The sequence below is a fragment of the Microcaecilia unicolor genome, chromosome 13 (genome assembly GCF_901765095.1).
Source record: "Microcaecilia unicolor chromosome 13, aMicUni1.1, whole genome shotgun sequence".
NCBI classification, from domain to species: Eukaryota; Metazoa; Chordata; class Amphibia; order Gymnophiona; family Siphonopidae; genus Microcaecilia; species Microcaecilia unicolor.
In genome coordinates this window covers 84,105,393-84,131,787 of record NC_044043.1, presented here as the reverse complement: position 1 = coordinate 84,131,787, position 26,395 = coordinate 84,105,393, and the positions used below count along the sequence as shown (strand labels likewise).

The 26,395-nt window shown below is 43.0% G+C and overlaps 1 protein-coding gene across 3 annotated transcripts in view; it reads right to left on the bottom strand.

Moving 5' to 3' along the window:
• The window catches only part of ZBTB48 (zinc finger and BTB domain containing 48), a 42,997-nt gene extending 26,695 nt beyond the window's left edge, over positions 1 to 16,302 (bottom strand). The window contains exons 1-4 of one of the 3 annotated variants that reach the window (XM_030186110.1): positions 16,223 to 16,280; positions 10,252 to 10,445; positions 8,595 to 9,260; positions 383 to 663 (exon numbers count right to left, since the gene is read on the bottom strand). In XM_030186110.1, coding sequence (XP_030041970.1) covers positions 383 to 663; positions 8,595 to 9,257 — 944 coding nt within the window. In that variant the 5' untranslated portion in view covers positions 9,258 to 9,260; positions 10,252 to 10,445; positions 16,223 to 16,280. Of the gene's footprint in view, positions 1 to 382; positions 664 to 8,594; positions 9,261 to 10,251; positions 10,446 to 16,178 lie in introns of all 3 variants that reach the window. The other 2 variants (XM_030186108.1, XM_030186109.1) reach the window with 2 other exon arrangements.
• Between the last annotated feature and the right edge of the window lie 10,093 nt (positions 16,303 to 26,395).

Sequence of the window (26,395 nt, the reverse complement as noted above, 5' to 3'; positions counted from 1 at the left end):
GATATCACAACCTACCAAGACTCCCGTATTTGAAGAAACTGTTATTATAATTACAAAGGGGAAAATCTCCTTGCACCCAAAATACCACAGAAATAGATTCAAGGGCAGAGCAGTATGAGAGTTATCCAGACATTCAAACAGCATGACAGTGTATCTGTGCAAAGGAATGAGCATAAGCGACAGAGCAAAGGCACGTTTTACATACTGAAATGCCTGATGTTAGCACAACACTTTTGAATTAAAGGAATCAGCCATGGCTTGCTGAACTCTGCTGCTTATCACTTATTCTCATTCGTTGTACGTATGTCTTAGATGTTGACATGCCTTGTGATTTCATTTCCATTAAGCAGGAGCACAGTATGGCTTAGGAATGAACGTTTACCTGTTGTGTACTTTCAGATAATATTTGCTGAGGAATTTCTTGTGACACGTAGGACACTCCGCTGGCATGTTCACACCCTTGCGGTTCACAAGATTTTTATCCTGTAGTGATCTAAGGCCAGAGGAAGGATCCAAGCGAGATGTTTTTTTCACTAGACACAGCCTCCTTTTGGTGCCAGCTTTCTTTTTCGGAGGAATGTAGTCTTCATCTGTTTGTTGAGGAATGTTTCCATAAGTTTCCACTGTAACACCATCTTGTACATCGACAACTTGTATCTCCCACTGTAGTGGAACAGGGACCCGATTACCTAAAGTCACTGCACACTTTCAAAGGGAGCTCTATTGATCATTAAATATCACACTGTAGCAGTTACATTCTACACCGCCTTGAGTGAATTCCTTCAAAAAGGCGGTAAATAAATCCTAATAAATAAAATAATAAATAAATACACTCTCGGTGGTTCCCAAACCTGCTCCTTGAGGCTCCCCAGCCAGTCAGGTTTTCAGGATATCTGCAATGAATACTGATGAGAGAGCTTTCCATGCACTGCCTCCAGGACCAGGTTTGGGAACCACTGGTCTAACTTGTCCATTTAGTCAAAACTGATCAAATTCTTTGAACAAAAATAATGACCACTGTCTAAAATAAACATATGTAATTTTGAGTACATGCAATTTATAACCGAAGGACTTAGCACACTATGAAACAGATGTGCTGGAATGCTCAGAACCCCTAATTATATAAACTTTGGCACCCAATTTGACACTTAGGGGTAAAATTCTATAAATGACATCTAAAAGAAATCAGTGGCAAAAAACGACTTAAGCGGTATTCTATAAGCTGCGTCTAAAGTTCAGCGTGGTTTACAGAAGAACGCTTAAGCGGAGAGAGGCACTGCCATTTGAACCAATGAAAATGTGGAGCAAATACATGTGCTTAAATTTACACGCGGAGCACTGACATGCCGTAATTACGCGCGCAACTCAAAACGCCCATGATCCTCCCATTTCCACACCCCCTTTTTAGGCCCGCACCTAAATTTATGTGCGTAATTCAAAACCACGCCCCCAATCCTCCCTGAAATACCCATGAACCTCCCATTTCTGTGCCCTCTTTTTTGGGCTGCACCTAAATTTACAAGCGTAATTCCCAACTAAATCTAATTTGTGCCAATGACTGGCACTAATTGACTTGTTATTCTATTAAATTGTGAGTGCAAATCGGGAGTGCGTCTAAATTTGTGAGTGTAATTTTTGGCAACTTTTATAGAATCAGGGGGTGAGATTGCAAAGCTGCATGCACAAGTTATTGAACAGTGCCAGTTAATTGTTACATTAGCTGTTAATTGGCTTTTAACAACCAATAGTTGCCTATAATTGGGTTCATTTTATAAACAATTTTTATTGGCGATTCAAAGGAATAAACTACAAATCAAAACCAGACAAGTAAAAAAAACATACCTGATACAATCTTCTGTTATAAGTGGCTACCACCTAAAGCCAGGAAGTCTTGGCTCTTATAATCTCCCGATAACCCTAAGGGATCACCATATTAACCCCTCCCCCTTCCTCACCCCACCCAACAGCTTTAGGACCCAGTGTTCAAACAGAACAGACTAACGCAGTAAAACCTCATCTTTCTGCCTAGTTGAGATTTTTTACTTTGTATAGAAGAGCATATAAATTCCCACATGTAACACAAAACCAGTTTCTCTCCTTCTACCCTACCTCCCAACCGGTCCCATGTATGCCCAATATCTGTTAAAGTACTGGCCTATTGCTAAGACAGATGATAGTGCAATTTCTGGAATCCAATGGGTTGCAGGATCTGAGACAGCATGGTTCTTCTAGAGGTAGGTCTTGTCTGGGCATCAGAAAGTTGGATCAAGGGACAGCACTAGGTGTTGATGTGCTCAAATTTAAAAAAAAAAGGCTATTGACACAGTTCCCTGTAGGCAACTTATAAATAACCTGAGCACCCTTGGTATGAGTTAGAAAGTAGCTGAGCGGGAGGTTTATTGGAACAATACCCGACGCGGCCATGTTTCGCCCTCAGGCTGCATCAGGGGTAAAACTAGTAGGAGTGAATCTAAAAACCTATTCACTCCTTAATTGTTCCTAAAAGTATGTTCTCTCTTCTACTCCTACTAGTTTTACCCCTGACGCAGCCTGAGGACGAAACGTGGCCACGTCGGGTATTGTTCCAATAAATTTCTTAACTCTCTCTGCTTTTCTGTTTGTTGGTATTATTCAGTAAGCAGTTTTTGTACCTTTTTGGGTTTTTTTTTTTGCTGAGCGGGAGGTGACAAAGGGTAGTGGTAAATGAAGGATAAGGGCATTACCAAATGGTATGCCACGGGGACTGGTCCTCGGTCTGTTTCATTTTAACATTTCTGTAGTGATATTGCAGAAGAGCCGCCTGGTAAAGTTTGCCTAATTGCAGGAAGGTGTGGATAACATAAGACCTAATGAAACCTGCGGTTCGTCCAAATCACAGGGAGAGTGTTGGGGGCAGGAATTGGGCGTTCCCAAAACTTGGATATTTTTCTGCCATAATGGAACAAAGGAAAAACATCCAGGGCTAAAAGTTTTGGTCTAAAACCTGTTTCAATTATGACTAACTAAGTCACAAAAAGCTGCTCTAAATGACCATTGGAGGGATTAAAGCATAACAACCCCTTTACTCCCCAGTGGTCACTGACCCCCCTCCCAACCCCCAAAGATGTGAAAGAAACAGTACATACCAACCTCTATGACAGCCTCAGATGTTATAGCCAGTCGTATCAGAACAGCAAGCAGGTCCCTAGAGTAGTCTAGTGGTTGATGCAGTGCACTGTAGAGAAGGGGACCCAGGCCCACAGCCCACTCTAACTGTTATACTTGTGGTGGAAAGTGTCAGCCCTCCAAAACCCTACTCATATACTTAAGTATGTAAGTATTGCCATACTGGGAAAGACCAAAGACCCATCGAGCCGAGCATCCTGTTTCCAACAGTGGCCAATCCAGGTAACAAGTACCTGGCAGAAACCCAAACAATAGCAACATTCCATGTAGAACCCCAAAGAGTAGCAAGATTCTAGAATTCTAAAGAACAACAAGAATCCATGCAGAATTTCAAAGTGTAGCAACATTCCATGTAGAACCCCAAGAGTAGCAAGATTCTAGAATTCTAAAGAACAACAAGAATCCATGCAGAATTTCAAAGTGTAGCAACATTCCATGTAGAACCCCAAAGAGTAGCAAGATTCCATTCAGAATTCCAAGTACATAAGTATTGCCACACTGGGACAGACCAAAGGTCCATCGAGCACAGCATCCTGTTTCCAACAGTGGTCAATCCAGGTCACAAATACCCGGCAAGATCCCCAAAATGTACAAAACATTTTATACTGCTTATCCCAGAAATAGTGGATTTCCCCCAAGTAGCCCTTATATCTGCAGGTGTCACTATATGTGGTACAGTAGGGTTTTGGAGGGCTCACCATACAATATAAGGGGGTAATGGTGAGATGTGTACCTGGGACCTTTTATGTGAAGCCCACTGCAGTGCCCCCTAGGATGCCCCACTGCTCTGCTGGAATATCAGTGTGGCCAGTCCACGAAGAATGCTGCCCTCCCCCCAAATACGTCCCAATGGCTTGTTTTTGTGCATTTTTCCGTTTTTGAAAACGGTCCAAAAAGATAGATGCACTGAGCACAAGAACATCTCGCAAACTGCCATTTTCAAAACAAAAAGATAGACTTTTTCTGATTTGAAAATGGCCACGTTCGCTACTGGATTTTTCAGCATTTTCCGAAAAACATCCAAAATAGGATTTAGATGTCATATCAGAAATGCCCCTCTTAATCACTGTGACAATTTATACACAGAAGCATACAAAAGTAATTAAAATTGGTAAGTATGAGACACTGATTCTTTATCATGGACATTTAATCACCGTGACACTTGGTATGCAAACTACAGTCCTAATTAGGTACCATTGCTAACACACAACAGAAGATGACGTATCGGTCTTCAAAAGATTACAGTAAATCCAGTATTGTTGCCTGGAGCTGGGCGACTAGAATAACTTGATTAAATAAAAGCCCTGCCCATAGGTCATAGGCTCACATCAAATCCTGACGCTTTTTTAAATCAAAGCAAAAATTAACAAGTATAAAGTGAATGTGACAAAAGTGAGAGCTTTGCTCTTGTGTAAATGCTGAAAATAATTAAAACTTAAGTGTTAAATCTTAGTATGATGTGACCCTTTGACACTATCGAGGACATTTATTCACTGCAAAACTGTCACGTGATCATGTAAAACCTAACAGTTAAATCACAGATTTGTATGAAAGTAATTAAAATCAGGAAGTGTCATATTCTAGTACGAAACAAGTTTGAACAGAACTAAGTGCATGACAGATGTGCAGCTGTACACCAATGCAGTGAACCTAGACTGCATTCGTGACACACTGCTTTACATCACAGTATTTTGTTTTCAATCCACTTATTGTGGGCCAGCAATATCCTGCCAGAAGTAGTCTTTTTGTGCTTGCACATCCTGCTCAAGCCCGGGAAGGAAACTCCAGACTGTTGGGCGATGGCACTGAAACACTGCAAACCGAAACGCCAGCCTTCTGCTGTATTTCCTGTCCCTGTAGGCCTTTGACAGGCAGATCATAATGGTTCTGCGTTCGAAACTGATGGATAGCAGGACCAAAGTTACGTCCTTGACCAGCATGTCGTCCTTCTCGTACACGGGTGTTTTCAAAACAGGATAAGCGTTCTGGCGTTTTCTCATGTTTTCAGCCAGAAGATTGCATGCCTCGGCCACATCGTCAGGACAAGACAAGGAACGAACAGCAACACGTAACTGGCTGCTCATTTCATAATTGCCTTTCATTCCAAGTTCCCGAGCCTTCCGTAGAATGCTTTAACACAGGTGAAAGTAACAGCCCAGAACAAAATTCGGATATGCTTCATTAAATACATGATTTTGGAGCAGCAGTGAGATCTGTAAGATTCATTCAAGTGAAGCAAGAAGGACCAGGATTTTCACTTGCGTTGATAAGCAGCATGTTTGTTTTCAAACTACACAGTCCAGAGCAACTGGAATATCTCCTGAACTAGTCTGAAATGCACTGTGTATAGCTTAAAGAACAATGATGGACAGACTTTGAAAGAACTACCGGCTACTCACAGTTTCGCTCTAGCCAAACCATCAGGTAAGTTCATTATAGCCGAGAATTATCAAAACGGTCCTCACCTGAGGTATCGGGGCCAGAATCGAACAGAATCATGTCCGCAAACTGCTGTGGGACGATACATGAAGTCTCGCTAGGTGTCAGTGGTAAGGCCAAACTGCTGATCCTCTGTGCGGCACGGCGACTTCTTTGCAAAGTTCTTTTCAAAGATAGAGGTTTTGGTAAAGCCATCAAAACATCATCACTCAGGCTAATAGTAACAGCGTTAACGGCAACAGTAGACGTCACAGATAAATCGGTTATTTTATCTTTCATGCTAAAAACAGCCTGACGAGCAGCGATACCAACAGGATTGCACTCGTGATTATGTTCTGTGTCTGTCGGACCGACGACCCTTTCACCGCAAGTCTTCAGTCGGGCTTGGCATTTGCAGCTCTGGTAAAGTCGACACCGCCATTGAGTGCCGCCGTTTATATAATCACGATGTTTTATATATTCAAAGTTTTTGTAGATAACAGTCTGTTTCCCTCTTGAGGATTTGCCAAACAACACTTTATGATCCATCACCTATATCAAAATGAATATGGTTTAGAAGCGCAACGATGTACTAATGTTTCTTGAAGCATTCACCACTATTGGATTACATGTGATATGATAAAACAGTCACATCATTAAGTGTGACAGTGATTAAATGTCCGTATGATTAAGTGTCACAGTGAATCAGTGGCGTAGCTACGTGGGGCCACGGGGGCCTGGGCCCCCATAGATTTGGCCCCGGACCCCCATGCCGACGACCCTTTTGCCCCCCCCCCGCCGCTGCCATCGCCTACCTTTGCTGGCGGGGGACCCCAACCCCCGCCAGCCGAGGTCCTCTTCTTCCGGCGCAAGGCTTTGTTCTGTTTCTGTGAGTCTGACGTCTTGCATGACGTCAGACTCACAGAAACAGAACAAAGCCTTGCGCCGGAAGAAGAGGACCTCGGCTGGCGGGGGTTGGGGTCCCCCGCCAGCAAAGGCAGCCGACGGTGATGGCGGCGCGGGGGGGGGGGGGGTCGCTAGGGTTGTCATCGGGGGGTGGGGGGGGGTCAAAGTTGGTGGTGGCGGCGGGGTTGGGGGTTGGAGGCGCCAGGGGGAGGGTTCTAAAATGTGCACCCTCACCTCGGGCTCTGGACCCCCCTCCCGCCGGTCTGGCTATGCCCCTCCAGTGAATAAATGCCTGAACACCTCAATGGGCAGACTTGACAACAAATAAATACCATCTGGCTGCTTAAAATGACCTGTGCACTGATATTCAGTGGTACTTTAACTGGTTAGTGTCACTGACTGCTAGACTGAAAGACAGCAATTTTGAAGTGGTATCAGCACTTAACTGCCTAAGCGGTCAAACTGGACCCCATAAAACACAATCTTAGCTTTATGCGGTGTTGCTTAGGTAGTTAAGTACTGAATATCGCACTTAACCACACAAAAGATGGCCGGTCACAAATCTGGATATTTAATGTCAGTGTACGGATGTAGCTGGGCATTGAATATCCAGGGTTAATGCTGCCGTCTGAATATCTTATTGTTTTCTCCGTTTCTAAGTTATCTGCCCTTTTCCAAGCTACATCCACCAATATTAGTGACACTGCCCTCCAAATATATTCAGCCTCCCCGTGCTCATTGGATTATAATCATGGCTCTTTCCAGTAGCACTAAGACTAGGGGACACTCCATGAAACTTAACTAGCAAAGTATTTAAAATGAACTGTAGATTGTATAATTAAACTATGGAAATCTGCAGTCAGACAATACAATCAAAGCTAAAATACAACTAATTTTAATAAGAGGTTTGGGAAGTTTCTAGAAGGCAGGTCTATTCATTTAGCAGATTGTCTTAGGTGTTTCTTTCTTCCCACTCTCAGGTCAGGACACTGGCTTTGATGGATCACTGGTCTAACCCATCATGGCATGTCTTAAATTTATGCAGGCCATCACTCATTTTCCTGGAAGCCATTGTTGTTATAGATGTAACCAGTGGTGTAGCTACAGGTAGGCCTGAGTAGTCACAGGCCTACCCAGCGGTGGTGTCTTACTCCCCTCTCTCTCCCTTCCTTGCCGGCATCTGCCCCCGTCTCTGAACCCTCATCTCTCCCTGGTGTACTTTTCAGGTGTTGCTAGCAGCAGTGGTAATTCATATTTGCTGCCTGCGCCAGCCCTGCAGGCTTCCCTCTGTTGCTTCCTGACTTCGCTAATGCCACTTCCTGTTTCCTCAATGGCAAGAGGGAAGCCTGTGGGGGTCGGTGCAGGCAGTGAATATGAACCCCTGCTGCTGTTGGTGATGCCTTGGAGGTACACTGGAAAGGGACAAAGAGGGTTCTGAGAGGGAGATGCGGACATGTTGGGATCAGGGGCAGGGGGGTTAGGAGAGGAGAGAGAGAGATGTTGGATGTGGGGATGAAAGGGAAGGTAAAAAAATAACCCTAAAATAAAAAAACAACACTGTACTACTACTACTACTATTTAGCATTTTTATAGCGCTACAAAGCGTACGCAGCGCTGCACAAACACTGTACTTTATATATCTCTGAGGGAGGGAGAGAGAGCTATGCCCCTGGCTATAACCACTGATCCATGAATACTATGAAGGTATCTTCTTGAAAGCCTGGTGCAGTCACATCACTGCTATTCTGGGTTGTAATCAGGGCTGCAGAGTCGGCATTGGTAAAAATGTACCAATTCCAGCTTTAAAATAAACGCTTACAACATTATAAATTATAAATTCCATATCTTTGTCCTGGATCTAAAGTACTGGTAAATAAAAGTTATATGTATCAGTACTTTAGATCCAGAATAAAAAAAAAATTTAAAGCCTAATATTAATAGGAGACAGAGTCGGAGCTGGAATTGGACAGTAGAAAATTAGAGGAATCAAAGGTTTGTGGTGTACCAACTTCACAGCTCTGGTTGTAATATGTCAAGCTTTTTAAGAACAGAATATAATTTGTTTGACCAAAAACATGTTTCTTATACAAAAATGGCAAGTTCACCTCATTGCTGACGCCCCTGTCATCTGTTCCTTCTCTTTTTCGGTCACTTCTCAGTTCTTTTACTTCCTGGCTGTTCTGCACCTCATCTGACGTTTTGAAGACTGGTGCTTTGACAGCTGATCTTCTGACACTTTTTTGTCGACCAGGGGCATCCATAGTAGCTCCATGGCTTTGTTTTATTCTTCTGGTGCAATGATCATACGTAGCTTCCTGGGCAGAACTCGTGTCCCACGCCGCTTTCACACCTTCTTCGTCATCAGACTCCACCGGCTCCTTCAAACAGTCTTCATTTTGTCCACCGACATCCAAACCCCTCAGCACAAAGTTTTGGCAGAAGTCCACAGCTTCGGAGATACATAATTCCTTTGCTGCAAACAGCACCTTCTTGACGTTTTCCTCTGTAACACTTAGGTTGCCGGTGTACAGAAAATCTAAGAGGAGCCCTATGACCTCAGAAAAGTCTTCATGAAGAGTTACACTGATTGATGTCCTATCTCCGTACAAACTTTGGAAGAACTGGCTAGAGCAAGCCAGAATGCTCCAGTGCGCTTTGAAAATCAGACTGCCAACTTCCAAGGTAGCATCACAGTATCTGCCCTCCTCTCTCTGCTTGTTGAGTGCCTGGAGAACTTTGACACTGTGCTGGACGAATGTACTCTCCATATTCTGCAAGTGGAAAAACAACACCCAACAGTATAATCAATTCAACTGGAAACCCTAAAAGACCCAATATTAAAAAGAAACAAATAATATCCACTGAAACCACAATGCACTCTGGCAAGGCTTCAACATTAAAAAAAATATATATATATACATTGACATTTGCCTTTTTTTCTAAGATGCGTGTCTGGAGTCGGAAGCAATTTTGGGTGAAGTTGGGGTCAGTAAAAATATACCAATTCTAATTCTAGCTTCAAACTAAAAACTTACATTTATCCTATATATATTTATATATATATAAAAGCTGGAGTCAAAGGTTTGGTGACATCAGACGCATGGACAGAAACTTGATTAGACCATTCAACAAGCAACGCCGGCACAGACGAGAAGAAGACTTCAGCTGTCGGGGATGGGGTCCCCCGTCAGCACAGGTACGCGACGGCAGCGGGGGAGGGTTTCGGCGGAAAGGGGGGGGGTCGAGAGGGTCGCGGCAGGGGGGTTGAAATCGGAGGGAGGGGGGAGTCTGTAACTCGGTGGGAGGGGCGTGAGGGGGCCTTGAACTGGAAGGGAGGGAAGGGGGTCTGAAACTCGGAAGGAAGGGAGGCATGGGTGTCGGAGGGGACAGAGCGAGACAGCGAGGGACGGTGGGGGATTACCTTGTTAGCGCCCGTTTCATTGCCTACCGAAACGGGCCTTTTTTTTACTAGTGTCTTTATAAACTTGCCCCTGAAAAGCTGCAGATGTATTCTACATATCAAAAAAGGTGGCTGGAAGGCCAAATGACAGCAGAGATGGTTAAAAGGTGAGGTGAAAGCGGCTACTAGAACCAAACGGACAACTTTCAAAAAAAATGAAAAAGGATCCAAACGAAGACCAGCATAAGCACAGGCAAGCTAGATGCAAAGCTACTGAAAAAGAAATCTAAAAGAGAATTTGAAATGAAGATTGCCACAGAAGCAAAAACTCACAAGAATTTTTGTCATTAGAAGCAGAATACCTGTAAGGGACTCAGTTGGACCAATGTGACATCAAGAAGGAAAAGGAGCTCTCAGGGAGGACAAAACCTTAAGGGAGAAAGTAAACAAATTCTTTCCTTCAGTCTTTAATGAGGAGGATGGACGGCAGCTACCTATGCCAGAGATGACGTTTAAGGATGATGATAAAGAGGAACTGAAAGAAATCTCGGTGAACCTGGAAGATGTAATAAACCAAATTTACAAGACTGGATGGTATACCCCACGGTACTTAAAGAACTCAAAAATTAAATTGCAGATCTACTACTGGTGATCTGTAATCTGTCATTAAGGGCCCTGTTTACTAAGCAGCGTTATAGGCGCGTTAGCATCTTTAATGCACGTTAACTGTGTACGCGCCTACACGGTTAACGTGCATGCTAATTGCAGGCACGTTAAAAACACTAACGTGCCTTAGTAAACAGGGCCCTAAAATTGTCCTCGGCACCTAAAGACTGGAAGGTGGCCAATGTAATGCTAATTTTAAGAAAGATTCCTTGTGTGATCCAGGAAACTACAGACCAGTAAGATCAACATCATTGGTAGGCAAAATAATAGAAACTATTCTAAAGAACAAAATTACTGAACACAGAGAAAAATTTGTTTTAATGTGACAGAGTCAATATGGATTCAGCCAAGGAATGTCTTGCTTCACAAATCTGCTATATTCTTTTGAAAGTGTATATAAACCTGTGGATAAAGGTGAACCAATTGATGCGGTGTATCTAGATGTTCAGAAAATTTAAAAGTCAATCACAACAAGGGTGACGAAAAGAAGGGGAGGAAACAGACGATGTGCAAACTTGCACCTTTATTGGACATAACAAGAGGCGGGACGAGCCATGTTTCAGCCTGCAAGGGCCTTCCTCAGGAGTCTCTCCCATTTGTATGTATGCTGTTGAAACTAGAACGGTGCAGATGTATTCAATATTTATGACAAAGGATAATCCTTGTAATTTTCTTCTAAAGCGCTTAATGCTGTAAGGATCTGTACTGGGACCGATGCTTTTTAACATTTAAAAATAAGGAAATGGGAACAACGCTCAAGGTGATCAATCTGCAGACAAAAGAATTCAGAAATGAATCACATGTGGACTGTGAGAAATTGCACAAGGACCTTGGAAAGCTAGAAGACTGGGCATCCATGCTAAGTCATGCACGTTTGGAAGAATAACCCAAATGAAATAGCTACATGAAGCTAGGATCCACATTAGGAATCAACACCAAGGAAAAGGACATAGGTATCATTGTAGACAACACACTGACATCTACTTTTATTTATTTATTGCATTTGTATCCCACATTTTCCCACCTCTTTGCAGGCTCAATGTGGCTTACAATGTGTCGTTGTTAGTAGATAGTAGAATAGGAGATACCTGTTAGTGTTAAATGGAAAGTAGAATCATCGAAGATTAAGCAAGTGAGAATAAGTAGAAAACATACTGTTAAGTCAAGATCGAATTTCAAGCAAGTAGGAATGAGCTGGGGCATTGTTGATGATAGGCATGGTTGCTTTTTTTTTTTTGTTTGTTGCATTTGTACCCCACGCTTTCCCACTCATGGCAGGCTCAATGTGGCTTACATGGGGCAATGGAGGGTTAAGTGACTTGCCCAGAGTCACAAGGAGCTGCCTGTGCCTGAAGTGGGAATCGAACTCAGTTCCTCAGGACCAAAGTCCACCACCCTAACCGCTAGGCCACTCCTCCACTGTTGCTACTATTTGAGATTCTACATGGAATGTTGCTATTCCACTAGCAACATTCCATGTAGAAGTCGGCCCTTGCAGATCACCAATGTGGCCGCGCAGGCTTCTGCTTCTGTGAGTCTGACGTCCTGCACGTACGTGCAGGACGTCAGACTCACAGAAACAGAAGCCTGCGCAGCCTTCTACATGGAACGTTGCTAGTGGAATAGCAACATTCCATGTAGAATCTCCAATAGTAGCAACATTCCATTTAGAATCTCCAATGGTAGCAACATTCCATGTAGAATCTCCAATAGTATCTATTTTATTTTTGTTACATTTGTACCCTGCGCTTTCCCACTCATGGCAGGCTCAATGTGGCTTACATGGGGCAATGGAGGGTTAAGTGACTTGCCCAGAGTCACAAGGAGCTGCCTGTGCCTGAAGTGGGAATCGAACTCAGTTCCTCAGGACCAAAGTCCACCACCCTAACCGCTAGGCCACTCCTCCACTGTTGCTACTATTTGAGATTCTACATGGAATGTTGCTATTCCACTAGCAACATTCCATGTAGAAGTCGGCCCTTGCAGATCACCAATGTGGCCGCGCAGGCTTCTGCTTCTGTGAGTCTGACGTCCTGCACGTACGTGCAGGACGTCAGACTCACAGAAACAGAAGCCTGCGCAGCCTTCTACATGGAACGTTGCTAGTGGAATAGCAACATTCCATGTAGAATCTCCAATAGTAGCAACATTCCATTTAGAATCTCCAATGGTAGCAACATTCCATGTAGAATCTCCAATAGTATCTATTTTATTTTTGTTACATTTGTACCCTGCGCTTTCCCACTCATGGCAGGCTCAATGTGGCTTACATGGGGCAATGGAGGGTTAAGTGACTTGCCCAGAGTCACAAGGAGCTGCCTGTGCCTGAAGTGGGAATCGAACTCAGTTCCTCAGGACCAAAGTCCACCACCCTAACCGCTAGGCCACTCCTCCACTGTTGCTACTATTTGAGATTCTACATGGAATGTTGCTATTCCACTAGCAACATTCCATGTAGAAGTCGGCCCTTGCAGATCACCAATGTGGCCGCGCAGGCTTCTGCGAGTCTGACGTCCTGCACGTACGTGCAGGACGTCAGACTCACAGAAACAGAAGCCTGCGCAGCCTTCTACATGGAACGTTGCTAGTGGAATAGCAACATTCCATGTAGAATCTCCAATAGTAGCAACATTCCATTTAGAATCTCCAATGGTAGCAACATTCCATGTAGAATCTCCAATAGTATCTATTTTATTTTTGTTACATTTGTACCCTGCGCTTTCCCACTCCTGGCAGGCTCAATGCGGCTTACATGGGGCAATGGAGGGTTAAGTGACTTGCCCAGAGTCACAAGGAGCTGCCTGTGCCTGAAGTGGGAATCCAACTCAGTTCCTCAGGACCAAAGTCCACCACCTTAACCACTAGGCCACTCCTCCACTCCATTGTGTTACATTTCTAGTTGTTGATCTTGTTGGTATGCCTGGTTGAATAGGTGAGTCTTCAGGGATTTGTGAAAGTTAGCTAGTGTGTGGCAGTAGGGGGAGAAACAAAGACTGTTAGAACTTATTAGGAAAGGAATAGAGAATGAAATAAAGACTATCACAATTTATTTGTAAAAACTTATACCCCGCGCTTTCCCACGCATTAGCAGGGTTCAATGCGGCTTACATAGTACTACAGATTAAATAAAGTAGCAAAGAATGGATGCAGCTGTAATATAATAAAGAGGTGGTCATTTACATAGCATGACAGGTTGTGTGCTATTCTGGTTGCCACATCTCTAAAATATACACTGGAACTGGAAAAAGTTGAGAGAAAGGCAACCAAAATAATGAGATGGAACGACTCTCACACGAGGAAAGGCTAAAGAGGTTAGAATTCTTGGAGAACAGACAGCCGAGACAAAATACAATAGAGGTCTATCAAATCTTGAATGGAGAGGAATGGGTAAGAACGAATCAACTGTTTACTGTTTCAAAAGGTACAAAGAACAGAGGACACTCCATGCAGTTACATAGTAGCATCTTTAAAACATATGGAGAAAACATTTTTTTTCCCCACTCAACATACAGATAAAGCTCTGGAGCTCATTGCTAGAACCAACCTAGTTAGGTTTAGAAAAAAAAGGGTTTGGACAAATTCCTGGAAGGAAAGTCCATAAACCTGGGGAAAGCTACAATTTATCCCTAGGGTTAAGCAGTATGGCATCTTACTACCTTTGGGGACTCTACCAGGTATGTATGACCTGGACTGGCCTCTGTTGCAAACAGGCTACTGGGCTAGATGGACCATTATTCTGTCCTAGTGAACCAACTGTTAAATCCCATCTACAATGAATACTCACGTACTTGTGTATTTTATGGACTGCACATAAATTGTATCAATGGCTAAAATCGGCTCCTGAACATACCTACTACTACTTATCATTTCTATAGCGCTACTAGACGTACACAGCGCTGTACACTTGAACATGAAGAGACAGTCCCTGCTCCACAAAGCTTACAATCTAATTAAGACAGACGAACAGGACAAACAAGAGATAAGGGAATATTAAAGTGAGGATGATAAAATAAGGGTTCTGACAAGTGAATAAAGGTTAGGAGTTAAAAGCCTGCTACAAAGTCACCTACTTTGTAAAGTAATTTTGTAAGTGGCATTTCACATGTACATGTGTATACCGGCATTAAAATGCATTATAAAATTAGCCACAACATGGGAAAAAAAAACCCAACCCTTTGCACCCAAGACCCTTGATTTCTGAAGTTGCTTTTTGGTCTTCTTTAACTAAGATCTTAACGATTGTTCTCCCTATACAGCTTTCAAAACCTCTTACTAGTCTTGTGTGTGTCTTCATTAGATACCAACACCCATTCTGTTAGAATATCAATGAAATGCTTTGATGTCCCCATGGATACCCCCACCCTCCCACTCTGTCAGACTGTCAAAGTAATGCTTTGATGTTTCTCTCATATATACTATCTGCTACCACATTTGCTCATTTCCGATCTGAGGAAGAAGGGCAACCTTCGAAAGCTAATCAAGAAATGTATTAAGTTATGTCCAATAAAAAAGGTATCGTCTTATTCTCTTTTCCATGTTTTATTTTGTTTGATTTCTATAGATTCTACATGGAATGTTGCTATTCCACTAGCAACATTCCATGTAGAAGTTGGCCCTTGTAGATCACCAACGTGGCCGCGCAGGCTTCTACATGGAATGTTGCTAGTGGAATAGCAACATTCCATGTAGAATCTCCAATGGTATCTATTTTACTGTCATAGTAATGCTTGAATGTTTTCACTTATATACACTGTCAGCTAGCACATTTGCTTATTTCCGATCTGATGAAGAAGGGCAACCTTCGAAAGCTAATCAAGAAATGTATTAAGTTATGTCCAATAAAAAAGGTATCGTCTTATTCTCTTTTCCATGTTTTATTTTGTTTGATTTCTATAGATTCTACATGGAATGTTGCTATTCCACTAGCAACATTCCATGTAGAAGTCGGCCCTTGTAGATCACCAATGTGGCCGCGCAGGCTTCTGCTTCTGTGAGTCTGACGTCCTGCACGACTCACAGAAACAGAAGCCTGCGCAGGAATGTTGCTAGTGGAATAGCAACATTCCATGTAGAATGTCCAATAGTAGCAACATTCCATGTAGAATGTCCAATAGTAGCAACATTCTATGTAGAATCTCCAATAGTATCTATTTTACTGTCATAGTAATGCTTGAATGTTTTCACTTATATACACTGTCAGCTAGCACATTTGCTTATTTCCGATCTGAGGAAGAAGGGCAACCTTCGAAAGCTAATCAAGAAATGTATTAAGTTATGTCCAATAAAAAAGGTATCATCTTATATTCTTTTCCATGTTTTATTTTGTTTGATTTCTATTGATAACCTTCATTGGGTGTAAACTCGAAGGAGAAAGGATTCTTCTGCGTACGTCTACTGGCAGAAGCACCAAACATATATGATCATGTTTATATTTTCAGAACCTAATAAAACAGCGTTAAAAAGGAATAAGAAGCAAAAGACCTATATTTGCTTTCTGATATGGGTAAACTCCCTTCTGCGCAGAATCCCCAAAGACCCTCTTTACAGAGCTACAAATCCCAGGCATTTAACTGTTCCCCCACGTTCAGCCCCCCCCTCCCCCCCTTGAGCCGTCTCTACCTACCTCTCCCTCGATCTCAAACTCCCCCTCCCCGCACGCACTTCTACCTTGAAACTGATGCCTGATGTCGCCCACCACCACCGGCTCCACCGATTTCCTTCTCCGGTGCCCCGCCCCCTCTGACGCAACTTCTCGCCCTCGGCGCGTTTCGAAACAGGAAGGTGCGTCAGACGGAGGCGGGATCATAAGGACAGAAGACGGCTGCTTGAGCCTATCCAAGGAGGGTTGATGCAGGACAGGAGACGGCGTGACGTGAAAATGTTGAAACCACCTAGGTTAATCCGAGGCGGTTTGATTCAGAACAGGAGACAGCATGACGTCAAAACGTTGAAGCCACACTTAGCTTTGTTTCTGTTTCCCCTTCACCTTGCAGCCGTCGTCATTAGTGTTCTGTATTTACTCAAAACAAAGCAAACAGACAGACCTAGGAGCTGCTGCATCCGCGTTGTCGTTCTTTATTGTTGGTAGCATTTTTATTTAATCTCACATATTTTTAAACATGCCAGCTTGTGCAGGATACGAGTGTACATAGAGAAAGCATAACAACAGAATTACTTTTCATAGGTAGAGTAGTAATTTGTTATAAATCGTAATCAGTGCACAGAATTTTTTTCTCCAGGTAAAAGGCCACTAAAATAGACATCATCATGTTATGAAAATCAGGTGCTCAATGTTTGAGTTTCTATCTATTTATTTTCTTATTCATGACATTTATATACCACATTAAACATAAATTAGGTTGAAACCTGGGAGCATTTAAAATCTTTTTTTTTCCTATGCCTAGATCCAGTGGTGTAGCTAGGTGGGGCCATGGGGGCCTGGGCCCCTTCAAATTTCATCTGGGCCCCTGATTTTGCTGGCGGGGGTCCCCAACCCTGTAGACGCATGTAAAGCGTGGACTGCTGCTATACAATCAGCGGCACTATAAGTGTCTTATATGGATTCCAGCTGAATATCAGCCAGGACCTGCACAAGCTCTGGCAGTTTCCATATACCAAATTAGCCTTGGATAGTCAATGGTGGTTCCTGGGCAAGTCACCTATCCCTCCATTGCCCCAGGCACAAATAAGTACCTGTATACACCATGTAAACCACCTTGAATGTAGTTGCAAAAATCAGAAAGGCAGTTTATCAAGTCCCATTTCCTTTTCTTTCCCCTTCAGCCACATACTCCAGGGGTGGCTGCATGTGAATCTTTAGAATTGTAAATCCAAATTATTACAAGGGAACTATCAATATAGTAAAAATAAGGTACAAGATATGTTTATGTTAACCAATATTTTTGGTACTTTTCTTTGTTATTTAATGAGCAGAAAACATAATGTTCTTTTTCTAGTCATGGATGGTTCGCTGCAGTGCAGGGAGGCCGCAGTGCAGTGATGTACCACATGATGGCGATCAAAGCCTATGCTGTGAGAAAGATTATTGCACCCTGTTCTGAAGCAATGTAATATAAAATATTAATGTAAAATAAAATATTACATTGCTTGGAAAACCCGGGTCTGTTTAGCACTGACTAATGATTAATTCACTTTCTTTAAGACCAGATACGTATTTCAAATCGAGTGGTAGCGAGCACCTTCTGAGATTATGCTTGAGCCTCTTTTATGATAGATGTTGATAATATTACAGCTTCATATTGTATATATTATGGCCACAAGAAGATATTAGACGTTATGCAGATATAATTTATTATATATGTATATCCATCGTTGGTAGGAGCAATTATAACTATTTATATATTTAGATAACTATTTTTAGGTTATGTCGTTTTGGCCCCTCTCGGAGAGCTGTTTTTTTTCAAACTGAGATCGCTTGCATATGTGAGTCCCTGTTTAGGATGTTCATTTTAATTTTGATTTTTTGATTTTTGATTCATCCCTTGTTGTTTCTTATGTTGTCCTCTTTTTTCCTACAGTATATTTTTGGAATTATCAAATATAATTTTTCCAATTTGAACTATAGAGGATTTTTGTGTAGGTGGGTGTTTTGCAAATAATTTTAAAAGTTTCTTTTGTGTATCTATTGATATCTGTGCTACTATTTTATTGTTCTTTTTATTAATAATTTCATTTTTATGGAGTGATATATAAAAAATATATATATATAAGTTTTAAATATGACATTTATGTATTCGTGAACTATTTCGGGTTATTGAATGTTGATTTATTTTAATATATATATGTAATTCTAAATTTATATCCGTCTGATATTATACACATATATATTTATTTTAATATATACATGTAATTCCAAGATTTATTTTATTATACCCCTCTGATTGTATACATATATATTTATTTACATGTCTTTTTCTTTGTGGAATTTTGGTGCTATATATATATAAATGTATATATATATATAATTTCTCGCAAACCTTTGCATGCATTTCACTTTATGTGTGGTTAGTAAGTTTCTTTTTAACTATGTATACACGTTATTTTATTATGATTTTAGAAGAGCAACCGTATAATAATTTTATTTATGTTATGATTTCTTGTAGCCCCTGAAGCAGCCCCTGCTGGGCGAAACACGGCCTGTGTCGGGCTAATTTTTTATATATGTATTTATGTGTATTTTTTTGAATTGTATTAATAAATTACGTTCTTAACGATCTGCTTTGTACATTTTCCATCTTGGAGCTTGCAGACCGTCTGCCTTTGTGCTTTCTTATACAAATGTGTTTACCAGGTTATGAACCCAGTGCAGCAACAACTGGAGATCACCCCTGCTTTCACTGGAATACCAGGGACCCTGGTAAGAGCCAGGGGTGGGGATGGGAATGGGGGAGATTTGCTCTTTCCTCTGTTGGCAGGAGGGGGAATAATGCCGACACCTGGGGGAAACGGAGGGGGTTGAAATAGGTCAAGTGATGATCAGGAAATTCAGGTTGTGATTAGGGGGTCGAAAGTAGAGGGGCCCGGGACTAAATCTGTGGGGCCCCTGTTGTTAAGTGAGGGCAAAACTCACTGAGATTAAGCTCAGCTGTGGATACAGCCTATACTGAATTCTCTTTTGTTCCCTTTTAAAACAAGGTTTACAGAGTTATGTAGTTCCCTGGGCATCTGATATAACGTATTTATTTATTTATTTGCTCTTTCCTCTGTTGGCAGGAGGGGGAATAATGCCGACACCTGGGGGAAACAGAGGGGGTTGAAATAGGTCAAGTGATGATCAGGAAATTCGGGTTGTGATTAGGGGGGTTCCGGGGTGTGATGTTTACACCTGAGAGTGAAGTGAGGGGGTGGAGAGATGGTTGGATGGTGATAAGAATATTTGAGTTTTGATTGGGGGGGTTCAATAGTAGTTTGATTGGGATGGCTTGTGGTGAACCTTTTTTTTTTTAAAGTTTTGGCAGCTGGCTCACCTTTAAATTGTAAATGTAATGCGCTTTTCTTTGGTGTGCCTTTTATTTACTAGAATTTATTTACCACCTTTTTGAAAAAAAAGTTCACCCATAGGCAACAGTTACATCTGCAAACAGTAATTAGCATGGCATAGTTTGCTACTTCATTTGTCAGCATAATTTAGTTTTATTTTTGTTACATTTGTACCCTGCGCTTTCCCACTCATGGCAGGCTCAATGCGGCTTACATGGGGCAATGGAGGGTTAAGTGACTTGCCCAGAGTCACAAGGAGCTGCCTGTGCCTGAAGTGGGAATCAAACTCAGTTCCTCAGGACCAAAGTCCACCACCCTAACCACTAGACCACTCCTCCACTGTTGCTACTATTTGAGATTCTACATGGAATGTTGCTAGTGCTATTCCACTAGCAACATTCCATGTAGAAGTCGGCCCTTGCGGATCACCAATGTGGCCGCGCAGGCTTCTGCGAGTCTGACGTCCTGCATGTACGTGCAGGACGTCAGACTCACAGAAACAGAAGCCTGCGCAGCCTTCTACATGGAATGCTGCTAGTGGAATAGCAGCATTCCATGTAGAATCTCCAATAGTAGCAACATTCCATGTAGAATCTCCAATAGTATCTATTTTATTTTTGTTACATTTGTACCCTGCGCTTTCCCACTCATGGCAGGCTCAATGCGGCTTACATGGGGCAATGGAGGGTTAAGTGACTTGCCCAGAGTCACAAGGAGCTCCCTGTGTCTGAAATGGGAATTGAACTCAGTTCCTCAGGACCAAAGTCCACCACCCTAACCACTAGGCCACTCCTCCACTGTTGCTACTATTTGAGATTCTACATGGAATGCTGCTATTCCACTAGAAGTCGGCCCTTGCAGATCACCAATGTGGCCGCGCAGGCTTCTGCTTCTGGACGTCAAGACCCTGCACTATATGCCTAATGCTTTTGGAGCTGCAGGACTCCCGGGTGGGTGTAGAGAGCGTGGTGCTGGCAGCAGTGAACATGAACACAGGTAAAGGGAGGAAGCAGGGCTGGGGAAGGAAGAGGGGATAAACCTTGGGTTAAACAGAGGGAGAGGAGAGATGCTAGGCAACTTGGGGGGGAGAATGGGGAAGGAAATGGGAAATGCCTGGCACCTGGGCGGGGGGTTGGGAAAGGGAAAAAGAGATGCTGTACACTTTGGGGAGGGGGTTAAGGAAGGGAAACTGGAAATGCTGGTGCAGAGGGGTAGGGAAGAAAAAGAGAGATGCTGGAAACCTTTGGGGAGAGGTAAGGGAAAGGAGATGCTAGACTTTAGGGGATAGGGAATGGAAGGGGAGATGCTAGACTCTAGGGGGATGGGAGGAGAAAGCTGCTGAACTTAAGGGGGGAGTAGGGTCTTGATCTGCCCCTTTTGTGTGTGTGGTGGTGGTGGGGAGAAGGAATGCATGGCTGAAGATCTGCCTAGGACATCAGATGCCCTTGGGTCAGCCCTGGTCTGGCTTGGCCATCCTTAGCATCTTGAATTTTTTTTGAAGAATCATTTACCGGCATTGATAGAAAGGCAGGGTAATATCTCTCCCAGGTATCTCAATTCATGCCTTCAAAGCAAACTGCTTTTGTGTTTCAGCTAAATGACAGTTCTTCAGTTGCTAAAGGCAATTTATGTAAAGGCTCAGAATATTTGGGGAATTCCACCCCTAAACACAATTAAATGTGATATGTATAGACATAAAAGAGAATACGAGCTTTTGGTTCAGTTTTTCTTGTCTGAAGAATCTGGGACTGGCTTATTATATAAAAAGAAAGATTTTCTTCTGTAATATTGTAATCTTGTACAGTACTGGTAGTATATAAATAATAAATATTAATGTTATAGTAGATTTGTTTACAATGATTCATCTCCCTTCTCTTTTGTCTTCCTAGAGGTGACAGTCACAGGATAAAGTCTTTGTTGTAGGTGGTATCAGTGGACTTGGGGACTTTCCAGTTGTGCCAGGGTCCAACATGGTGTATTAATGCAGTCTACTATGTCAAAATATATGCTTAACCGCCTTCTTTTTTGGCACAAAGCGATCAAATCTTGTTTTCATCAACAGCAACCATAAACGAAACAAAGGTGAGTTTCATTTGTGTTGAAAGTAAGAGCTCTTCTGAGGCGTTCTGCCCCCCTGATCCGATTGCTGCTGCTCAGATTTCTATTGTCCCGTGGAACTCAATCCCCAGATGCATGTGTGGGGCTCCTGTTTGCCAGACTTTCCCACACTTTCTAGCCTTTCTTTAAACTCTGGAGTCAATAGAAGTGTGCCTCAGTACAAGATGGGCTTAAAGGCCTGAGGACAATAACATCCCCGCAAGGCAGGTGGGTGAGGGCTCTTCAGCAGGGTGGGTGGGGCATTGAATACAACAGTAAAGCGTGGGAAAGAAACCCAGAATGCCCTCCTCCCGCTACTTGCCCCCACCCCCCAGTCGTGGCCTGTTCACATTCCAGAGAAGCCCTGGTCCTTTCCCAAGCAGAGAGATACCACCATATTCCCAAACTAGCTCTGATGATATTAGAAATCGGAGAATGGTTGTACTTTATTTTTTTTTTTTTTTTTTTTTTTTTTTTTTTAATGTTTTAAATTTAAGTTTTATTAATTGTTATAACAAAGGTAAACAACGTAACATATTCATAACATCATACATACCACGGTTAAACTATACAACATATAAAGTTCCTTCCCCCCCCCCCCACATCCCCTCCAACCCCCCCAACCCCTCCTCCCCCCTAGTATATAGTCTCGGGAACCTTCTTACTGCTAACTGAGTGGTTACAAGTAAATGCATCAGAACCATGTCATACCATCCTCAATGAGCATTAATAAGCAAGCTTCTACCCCTTGGGCTGAGCACTTGAAGATAAGGCATCCATATCTGAAGAAATTGTTTCCTACGTTTAGGTGATAATTTTGAATCTCTAGCCTCCCAAGAAGCTAAATGGTGCACCTGATTGCGCCAATGCCAGTAGGCAGGCGCTTCCGGCGAGGTCCAATATTGCATTATACACTTTCGCGCTACCAAACACAACTTTCTACATAACAGAGTTGCTGGAGCACACAAAGGGGAAAAAGCTCTTGGTCGATCAAGCAAAAACTGACCCTCTGTTCCCTGTATTTTATATCCTAGTCTGATCAGATACCCTCGTATCCGCTGCCAAAATGCATGCACTTTTGGGCATTGCCACAATGCATGGTAGAAGGAGCCTGGAACCCCCCCACATTTGGAACAGGCAGTACTAACCAAACCCAACACATGAGCCCGTTGCGCTGTGGACATATAACCCCGAAGGACTATCCTGTACCCACATTCTCTTAATCTTTCATCCTTTACTAACCGCCTCAATCCTAGTAAAGTAGCCTCCACATTCCATGATGTCAAGGAATATCCCAGATCTTGCTCCCATTTATGCTTGAGGCCCTCATATCTTCTCTGTGGTATACGCCGAACCAGAGCCCCATACAAATCAGAGACCAAATGCCTAACAGGTACCAGCTCTTCAAAAAAAACCACGGATCCGGTTCCCCCAACGACCCCTTAAAGAGGCTTGATGCAAGGACCTCATATAATGCTTGACTTGTGCAAATGCAAACCTATTACCCCAGGCCACTCCCACCCTATCCTGTATAGCTTCAAATGGCAACACCTCCCCATCATCCTGCAACAAATGCTCTAATTGCACAATTCCCTTCTGCGCCCAGATGCCAAAAATCGGATTGTCCATTCCTGCTGGAAACATGACATTACCCATAATTGGTAATAAGTCAGTGATATGAGGTTTTCCCCCTAAATGATGCACCCACCAATGCCACACCTCACGAAGCGGCTGCAACAAAACACTATTTTTAAGCCTGGGGGGTATTTTGGTAAGAGGCAGGTGTAGAAGCGCCATTATATCGTAAGGGGCGAATAAAGCTTGCTCTAAAGTTGTGGGTGTATAAAATTGAGTGGATTCCAACCAGTCCCCCAGATGGCGCAGCAAACATGCTTGATTATATAAGAACAAATCTGGGAAACCTATACCACCCTGCCTCCAACTCCCAACTAATAAATCCTGATTTACTTTAGGTTTTTTCCCAGCCCAACAAAAACGACTAAAAAGTCGCGTTACCCGTTTCAGATCTTTCTGCAGCAATCGAAGAGGCAAAGTTTGTAAAACATACAGCCAACGAGGAAATAAAACCATCGTTATCAAATTTATGCGGCCCGTTAACGACAAAGGGAGATGCATCCAAGCATCCAACTTAGCCTTAGTGTCTTCTAGCAAGATCTTAACATTTATTTGGTATAGTTCAGAGGTATTCATGACAAGCCGAATGCCTAGATATTTAAAAGACTCAGTAGCCCACCGCAATGGGAACTCTGGTCCCCAGTTCCACTGTTGTACTGCTGGGGTAGCCAAAACTTCAGATTTGTCTAAATTTAACCGAAAACCCGCATAATCTCCATATTCTCGAAACGTCTCTAACAACGCCTCCAACGACTCCCTCGGATTCGTGAGATGTACCAAGAGATCATCTGCGAAAGCTGAGACCTTGAACATTTGAGAGCCCACACGAACTCCCCGGATCAAGGGATTCTCCATAATATCTCTAATAAGGGGGTCTAGGACTAAAACAAAGAGAAGTGGAGATAAAGGACACCCCTGCCTAGTACCCCGCTGGATCGGAAAACTCTCCGATTCAAGACCATTCACCAATAATGTTGCACTGGGATTAGCATATAATACACGAATTGCTTCAACAAACCACCCAGAGAATCCATAACGTTCTAAAGTTACAAAAAGGAAATCCCAATGAACCTTATCAAAAGCTTTTTCCGCATCAAAACTGATTAGTAATGACGCTAAATCCCGCTGCGAACAATGTTCCAAAGAGGTCAAAATCGCCCGTAAGTTCTTGCTCACTGACCTACCTCCCACAAACCCCACCTGACTTTCATGTAACAACCTAGGCAGCAAGTGCGCCAACCTATTAGCCAGGATTTTTGCTAATAACTTTGTGTCGTAGTTCAGCAAAGAGATAGGGCGATAAGATGTCGGCTCTAAAGGATCCCTCCCAGGCTTAAGCAACACTATGATCTGCGCTCTGTTCAAACAGGAGGGTAACGCCCTACTCTCTATTACATGATTCAAAAACCTAGTTATAGTAGGTACTACATCACTCCCCAACAATTTGTAGAATTCCACCCGAAGACCATCATGTCCCGGGGCTTTCAGCAACGGGCTACGAGCTATGACCATATTGACCTCCTCTTCAGTAATCGACTGATTAAGGCAGTCCAGTTCTTCCTGTGTAATTCGTGGCAAGTTAAGATTATCTAAATACATCTGACTTGTTAGACCTTCATCCATTGGAGGGGCATACAAAGCTTTGTAAAAAGCCCGGAAGGTATCACATATATCCTTATCAGACGTATGAATGCCCCCCCCCTCCTTCCTAAGAGAGAGAATTGTTCTATTTCCTCCCCGTGGCCTGATTAGTCTTGCCATCAACTTTCCCATTTTATTTCCATATTTGTAAAGTGAGTAACGATAGTAGGTTTGCGATTTATGCGCCCTCTTATGCAGGAGTTCATTCAACGCCGATTGTAATTCTAACATTCTCTGCCTATGGCACTCCGCGTGTGTCTCCCCAAACCTTTTGCGCTCTTGACAAAGATACTTGCTTAATCGTAAAATCTCTCTATCCCGGGCCTTCCGCACAAAATGCACATGGCTGATAACTTCACCTCTGAGAACCGCCTTTGCCGCTTCCCAAAACAAAACTGGATCGTCCCTGTGCTCCTGATTACATTCAACATACATTTTCCAACTACTTTGTAAACGTCCCTTAAGTTTTGAATCATGACTGAACTCTAAAGGAAACAGCCATCTTTTCCCTTGCTTAACCGCACTTCTTGGTACCCAATCCACACTGACCCATGCATGATCTGACACTGCATATGGCCCAATATCCGCTCCACACACCTCACCAAACATCTGACGAGACATCAAAACATAATCTATTCGCGACTGGGTAGAGTGGGCCCGCGAGAGGTGAGTATAATCTTTTTCTCCCGGATGCAGAACACGCCAAACATCAATAAGATCCACCAGCTGACCTAACTGCAAAAGTCCTCTGTTATTATAATATGGGGAAGATGTCCCCACGGCCGACCTGTCCAAGGAGGGGTCCCAGACAGCATTGAAATCTCCTCCCACCACTATGGCAGTGTGCGGTTGCTTTAACAAAAATGTTACCAGGGGTTGAAAGAACCCAGGGTCATATCTATTAGGTGCATACACGTTACAAATTAACAGCTTTTGCCTCCCAACCAACGCTTCCAAAATGACGTAACGTCCTGCTACATCAACCAAAAGTGGGTTGATTGACGATGCTACACCCTTTCTGAACAGCACCGCCACACCACCCTTTTTCCCCTGTGCATGAGCCGCTGTACAGCTCCCAACCCACCAAGTGCAAAGCTTGGCATGCTCTATCTGATCCAAGTGTGTCTCCTGAAGGAGTGCAATATCGGACCTCTGCCTCTGCAAATTCTGCAAAATCTTAGATCGTTTGATTGGCGAATTCACTCCACCCACATTCCACGAGATAATGCGTACTATGTCGGTAAATTGAGGAATGTGACCACCTCCATAAAAAAACTGTACTTGTACTTGCAGCCAAAGGGAACATCCCAGCCCCTGTCCCCTCCAGCCTCCCACCTCCAGCTCTCCATCATGTAGCTCCAATCCCTTATCCTGGACCATCTGATGCCTCCCCACTCCCCACAAACCTCCACCCAGATGTACACCCTCCCAAGAACTTGGTTTCTGTCTAACACCCACTCTCCCCCC